General features: G+C 36.4%; 1 protein-coding gene across 1 annotated transcript; it reads left to right on the forward strand.

Moving 5' to 3' along the window:
• Positions 1-383: 383 nt before the first annotated feature.
• On the forward strand, positions 384-2,798 carry s1pr3b (sphingosine-1-phosphate receptor 3b). The gene is made up of 2 exons (XM_066710809.1): positions 384-592; positions 1,249-2,798. Exon 2 carries the CDS (start codon positions 1,393-1,395, stop codon positions 2,482-2,484), a length of 1,092 nt encoding a protein of 363 aa, XP_066566906.1. The 5' UTR covers positions 384-592; positions 1,249-1,392; the 3' UTR covers positions 2,485-2,798.
• The last annotated feature ends 4,885 nt before the right edge of the window (positions 2,799-7,683 follow it).

The raw sequence follows: 7,683 nt of genomic DNA on the forward strand, positions 1-7,683 counted from the left end.
TATATAATATAAAGGAAAACATACATATGCCCCTAACCCCCCACCCACCACAATCAGTTCCTTTATTCAATCAGTTTTTTTAATATATGATAAATAGTAAAATAAAGAAATTAGAAAACAAAATTATACACAACAGTATAGAATTATTAGTAGAATAAGTGTTAAAAGGTTATTGCAAGTGATGACTATCTAGGCAAACTGTATTTCTCATTTCCACTTTCAGAATTAATATCCTATAAATGTATAAATATAAACTTCACAAAACATCCCTGCCTGTTCCTCACAAGTTCTCCATGACGAATAATCTTTCGACCACCCTTCTATTAAAACGTCACAACAAAAGGCGTATTGCACTTTTAATGTGGAAGAAGGAGGAGGCGATAAGCTGCTATTGAATCAGTAGAGCATCAGACAAATAAGGAAATACGAGTTTAAAGTAAAGGGAACTTCGAATAACTCGGATATTGATATGCAGAAGGATTTATAAAATTAACAAATTTAGGATAACACAACTACAGAAAACTTTAAATGGGAACTCCAACTGCGATGTTTAAAACTATGTGGATATTATACATGTGTAGCTAAATAAAAAGTAAGTATGTCTCATATTATTAATGGACAATCATTCAAAGGACAGGTTATCAGAAAAGCATAAATTAATCGCCTTGTTTGATGTAATATATAATCTAATATAATTGACTGTTTTTCAATAAGTTTGTCTGTGAATAGAACTGATCTTCACAATGAACTGAACCTAAGCGAACATCTTAGATTCCATAATTAAAAGTGATAATCAACCAGAAATTCGTATTTTATGTTGTTATATGTATTTGTGTTTCTTCTTCTCCAAATAATTTAAAACCAGTTAAGGCATGATGTTCCTGCTGTGGACAATAACTGTATGTCTCTTTTCTTATCTGTGTTTGGTTATCTGTGACTTGTGATTTCAGAGATAGCTCTTATTAGAAACGTCAGTCCTTTTCTTTCTTTGCTTTAAGTCGTCTTTGTATGTGTTGTTGTTAATTATAATAATGTGTAGTTTTACACTTGGAAATGAGCAATATGTTCATATCGTGGAGTTCTTAATGTATCAATATTAACTTATTATTATTTACTTTGATATTTTAAAAATATGTATCATTACTTTGGGTTTCGCGAGAGAAAACATTACTTTTTAGAGGACTGATTTTACTGAGATCTATGCGTTTTCTGTTGTAACAGTAATTGTACTTTTTTCCCCTTTCCTAGGTCTGAGATGAGCTAACTGCGATTTAACGGCAACATCCACAATCGGCTCTGAAATAAGGAAATGTGAACGCTTGCCAAGGAGATTATTTCTAGCAAGAAATAAAAGACAACATTACTGCTGTAATACTGCCCCCTGCTGTAGCCATGTGGAGTAATCACAGAAAAAGCAACACCGTGGTCATTGATTACTACAACTACACAGGGAAGCTTACACACCGTGACGTGGGGGATACTGACATGGACCCAACCACCGTGGCATTTCTAATTATATGTAGTTGTATAGTGTTGGAAAACCTAATGGTATTAGTTGCAATATGGAAAAATCACCGATTCCACAACCGCATGTACTTCTTCATTGGCAACCTGGCCCTTTGTGACTTGCTGGCAGGAGTTGCTTATATAGTAAACTTAAACATGTCGGGAAAGAAGACATTTGAACTTACTGTAACTGCTTGGTTTGTACGAGAAGGAAGCATGTTTGTAGCCCTGGCTGCTTCTACTTTAAGTTTACTGGCAATTGCTATTGAAAGACATATGACCATGATCAAAATGAGGCCTTATGATGCCAACAAGAAGTACAGAGTATTTCTGCTCATTGGAACCTGTTGGATTATTGCAATCTTACTGGGCTCTTTGCCTATCCTTGGTTGGAATTGCATTGGCAACCTGTCAGACTGCTCCACTGTCTTACCTCTTTACAGCAAGAAATATGTGGCATTTGTCATCACTGTCTTCATTGTGCTTTTGTTTGCCATCGCCATACTGTATGCCCGCATTTACATTCTGGTAAAGTCTAGCAGCCAGAAAGTCACCAAGCACAGCAATTCGGAAAGGTCAATGGCCCTGCTGCGCACAGTCATTATCGTTGTTGGGGTCTTCATCGCCTGTTGGACTCCTTTATTTGTTCTGCTGTTGATTGACGTGGCTTGTCAGCATAGGCAGTGCGCCATCCTGTTTAAGGCCGACTGGTTCATCGCCTTTGCTGTCCTGAATTCAGCCATGAATCCAATCATCTACACCCTGGCTAGCAAAGAAATGAGGCGTGCGTTCTTTCGTTTGGTTTGTGGCTGTGTGATCAAAAGTAAAGCAGCCATGGCCCTTCCCATTCAGCCCACTCCTGACAACAGTAGAAGCAAGTCCAGTAGCAGTCATTCTCAAAGGATACAAGACAGTGAAAGTCCTAAGCTTGTGTCACATACGGCAAGGCCTCAGCCTTCACAAATCAGTGCTGATTGATACATTCGGTTGACTGCCCTTCAGTCATTTGAAGTGCTATTCTTCTTTTACCAAAATCTGTGATGCCAGGCCTTAAGATTTTGAATAACTGCAAAGAGTGAATAGTTTGCAATTGTTTTCCCATCATTTCCTGAAAATGTATATACTCTGCCTAACATCACATTAGGACAGCATCTGAAAGGCACGTGACTCAACTGTAGTAAGTAATGGGAAATATTTAATCCAGTGTTATAGAATACCACAAGTATTTATGATGTTATGCAATTATGTAATGTTGTTATTAATCATGCTGTGATTTTCTTAAATATATATATATATATTATTTTGTATTAAAGTGCAACATAAGGCTGATGCCTAAAATGTAAAAACATAACTAGTATTTTTAATATAAAATCTTGATATTGTGCTTGCATTTAATGTATTTATCCTAAATGAAAACATATTCTGTTTGTATCTAAAATTAAATATGAACTGCTAGGGAAAATATTTATATTTGGATTGACCTTCATAATAAGCGACCCTCCCATGACTCTTTTCTCCATAGTGCTAATAGATCCATAATGCTACAAAGGTCGTGTTATACAAGTGTTGTTGTTTTTTGGTGTGCAGTTTCTTACAAACCAAAACACTTCAATAAGAGGATGGTTTGAGGTTATCAAGAAGAAAAGATAGAATTCTCTATGAAACAATCTAGATGCACTCAACTTTATAGGGATAAACATATTAAGGATTCCCACACACTTATCAGAACCAAATCTTTATAATATACTAGCAAATGTATTTGTATATATCATCATATTATTTAGTTACATGTTTTATGAACCATACGCCTTCCTATATTTTATGTGTCTTTGAAAATGTATTAAGGCTTATGGTCACAAAACATGAGCTCACACTTTTATTGCAAATAAATATGACAGAAATAAACATAAACCATGCATGTAGTTGTGTTTCATAAACACAATTCATAATTGTTAACAATGTGAAGGTATTTGTGCCTTCTTTAAGTAGTAAGTCACCACGATGACAATAATGCATCAGAGAATAGCAAGACTGTCTTTTAGAACCAATTATTCCCAAATTCCAGGATCAGTTCATTTGTTGTATAACAGTCTATGGTATAAAATTAAGTTGGATACTACTTGAAATGTCACATGAGGCTAGGAGTGATATACACCTGAAGCTACTTTTATTTTATATGCTGAATAAACACTCCAGTATTGTCCAGTATCTACCATTACGTTGACAAAAGGCTAACCTTTTTATCACTGCTTCAGATGAACTGTTTATTTGATGATGTTAGAGGCACAAACTTTTTATTGATAAATAGTTTTGTATCTCTTAATATAATCATTTTAATCATAATTGTTATTATAACAAGGAATAACAGCTGTTGTTACAGTGGAACCAACAATCTTTATTTTGAAGAGACCAAATTTTTAAGCAGTACTTGTAAATGACATTCAAATTATTATTCTACAGTTTTGGTGCCTTTTATATCGGGTTATGTTACATTGACAAAAACACTTTAAAGTGAGTGTTGCAGGCAAGGCAGTTTTGTCAGATATAACAAAGCGTCTTGAAACAAAGATCTGAAAGTCTTTTTGTCAGTTATTTCTATGTTCCAATTGGACTGACTTTAAGCAAACCAGTAGCTAATGCTGGTCTGAAGAAAAAAACTCTACAATTTGGCTAACAATTTTATCCAACCCAGCTGTCATCTAACAAAATAGTTGCATATGGTAGGGAAAAAAAAGCATTGCTAAGGAGATAAAGATAGTGGAGAACACAGCATAATGCAAATTACAGCACATGAACAAAGTAGGCAAAGGTTTGCAATACAATAAGCTTGAATTGCATGAAGCATGGAGTAGAATTAAGATTGAATTGAAGGACCTGTTTTTGATAATCTGTGAATGCATTTCTGTCCAATCATAAACCTTTGTTGTTTGGGAGATTGAGTGATATAATATAAACACAAAATACAAATCTCTGATGGTTGTGAAAGCTTCAACTATAAAACACTGATTTAGTAATTAAAATTAAATAAACCAGTTTAACTAGATATTGTAGCATATAGTAATTAAGTATTTAATATAAATAACACCACTGTATATATAAAATAACTTCATATAATAGGGATTAAATTATTTAAATATTTAAAACATATTTTCTTTGTTTTGATATTCAAAATCAACTAAAGTTTTTTTTCAAGGTACAGTATTAGTACACAACTAAGTTATAGGAAGCTGCTTCTAAATGCAATATTCAGGTAATTATTTGTTTTACTTTTTTATTTTTATTTTAGTGTAACAATAAGTTGTTGATAAACCAAATAACAAATGTAAAGAACTTGCATTATGATATTTATCCTAGATGTCCTTTAACATTTATTTGCAATTAATGAACTTCCAATGTCATGTAAGCATATAGTGTACATAAATTATGTAATAAGATCAAACAGTATGTAAATGTTTATCTTTTTTTTTTTTACTAAATAAAACAAATGCCTGTGGATACAAGTTTTTATTTTATTTATTGTGGGACACATCTCCTTTGTATAACCTGTATTTGCTTTAAATAATATATATCATACAGTGAGGGAAAAAAGTATTTGATCCCCTGCTGATTTTGTACGTTTGCCCACTGACAAAGAAATGATCAGTCTATAATTTTAATGGTAGGTGTATTTTAACAGTGAGAGACAGAATAAGAACAAAAAAATCCAGAAAAACACATTTCAAAAAAGTTATAAATTGATTTGCATGTTAATGAGGGAAATAAGTATTTGACCCCTTCGACTTAGTACTTGGTGGCAAAACCCTTGTTGGCAATCACAGAGGTCAGACGTTTCTTGTAGTTGGCCACCAGGTTTGCACACATCTCAGGAGGGATTTTGTCCCACTCCTCTTTGCAGATCCTCTCCAAGTCATTAAGGTTTTGAGGCTGATGTTTGGCAACTCGAACCTTCAGCTCCCTCCACAGATTTTCTATGGGATTAAGGTCTGGAGACTGGCTAGGCCACTCCAGGACCTTAATGTGCTTCTTCTTGAGCCACTCCTTTGTTGCCTTGGCTGTGTGTTTTGGGTCATTGTCATGCTGGAATACCCATCCACGACCCATTTTCAATGCCCTGGCTGAGGGAAGGAGGTTCTCACCCAAGATTTGACGGTACATGGCCCCGTCCATTGTCCCTTTGATGCGGTACAGTTGTCCTGTCCCCTTAGCAGAAAAACACCCCCAAAGCATAATGTTTCCACCTCCATGTTTGACAGTGGGGATGGTGTTCTTGGGGTCATTCCTCCTCCTCCAAACACGGCGAGTTGAGTTGATGCCAAAGAGCTCGATTTTGGTCTCATCTGACCACAACACTTTCACCCAGTTCTCCTCTGAATCATTCAGATGTTCATTGGCAAACTTCAGACGGGCCTGTACATGTGCTTTCTTGAGCAGGGGGACCTTGCGGGCGCTGCAGGATTTCAGTCCTTCACAGCGTAGTTTGTTACCAATTGTTCTCTTGGTGACTATGGTCCCAGCTGCCTTGAGATCATTAACAAGATCCTCCCGTGTAGTTCTGGGCTGATTCCTCACCGTTCTCATGATCATTGAAACTCCACGAGGTGAGATCTTGCATGGAGCCCCAGACCGAGGGAGACTGACGGTTATTTTGTGTTTCTTCCATTTGCGAATAATCGCACCAACTGTTGTCACCTTCTCACCAAGCTGCTTGGCGATGGTCTTGTAGCCCATATTTCCATCATTAACATGCAAATCAATTTATAACTTTTTTGAAATGCGTTTTTCTGGATTTTTTTGTTCTTATTCTGTCTCTGACTGTTAAAATGCACCTACCATTAAAATTATAGACTGATCATTTCTTTGTCAGTGGGCAAATGTACAAAATCAGCAGGGGATCAAATACTTTTTTCCCTCACTGTACATTACATCTGTCTTATGTAAAAATAAATAAATAATTAAACACCTCCACAGGGCTGCCGAAATGCCGAAGATCTCAAGCTCTCCTTAAGCACAGAGTGGGTTCGGACCAAGCACCATCAGACTTTACCTATAGCCAGCTGAGTATAGCTCCCTATAGAACTGCAAACTGCATCTGCAAATCTTCTGCCAGTCTTCAGCCCTCAGCCATCTTCATTAGGGCATTACCCCGCTCTGCTAGTGCTTCGGCTCCAGCCCAAAGAAGAACTTGGTGGGTACATGTTTTGGACTTTGGTACGGTGAGCACACTAGCATCTGCTGCTTGCCACTGAGGTCCACCAATACACATGAAACTCCAAGTCCAGGGCTCAGTGGACTGAAACCACAGTACAGCATTTGTACTATGATCTGTAATTCTAGATTGTATTGCACTTTTATAATGCTCTTATGTTTTGTAAGTCACCCTGGTTAAGGGCGTCTGCTAAGAAATAATACATTATCTTAAGTGTGAGTAATTATCTAACAAAATTAGCCATTGTCCATCTCTAAACGGAAGCTTTGAAATTAGATTTAAAATATGTTTAGACTCTGGGAAAGGTGTCATGGAAACAGGCCACAAATGTAGAACGGGGAAAAAGTGAAGTCTTCTCATGGTCAGCTCTCTGTTAGCTTCATAAGTTATCAGAGCTGATTCAGGATGCTCCTGCCTGCTCCTTCTATCCTTCTTATCCCCCATTTGCAGCTGTACCATCAGAAAAAAAAGGGGAAGGGGGGGGTCAATGGGGACAGACAGGTGCTCATTTTCTCATGAGTCTGGCATAAACATGTGTTGGGGAGGGTTCAACATGCTGCCCCACCTCTGGATGGTGCATGATGGGGCCTTTTTAAATTAACAGGGCAAAGTGAATAACCAACTTGTCTGCACTTATCAGCTTTTACAATCTAGACCTTATATATTGTTTACTTTATATCTTGTATACACTTGTGTAAATTGTAAAATGTATTATGCCTTGAACTGCACTGTATTATTGCACTTTGTATTGCTCTTATACTTTGTAAGTTGCCCTGGACAAGGGCATCTGCTAATAAATAAATAAATAAATAAATAAATAAATAAATAAATAAATAAATAAAATTCCCCAGACCAGCTTTATGATTGCTGTTTTAAAGTCCCAATAAAAAATCAGACCACTTGGATTTTATAGGGGTGGGGGAGGGCAGAAGACATGAAGTGAAAACACCCAGAAGGCAGCAGAAACAAAA

The sequence above is a fragment of the Amia ocellicauda genome, chromosome 8, assembly GCF_036373705.1.
Source record: "Amia ocellicauda isolate fAmiCal2 chromosome 8, fAmiCal2.hap1, whole genome shotgun sequence".
NCBI classification, from domain to species: domain Eukaryota; kingdom Metazoa; phylum Chordata; class Actinopteri; order Amiiformes; family Amiidae; genus Amia; species Amia ocellicauda.

Bases quoted from the DNA above. Each gene is read 5' to 3' on its own strand.
- s1pr3b (XM_066710809.1), top strand. From the start codon at position 1,393: ATGTGGAGTAATCACAGAAAAAGCAACACCGTGGTCATTGATTACTAC.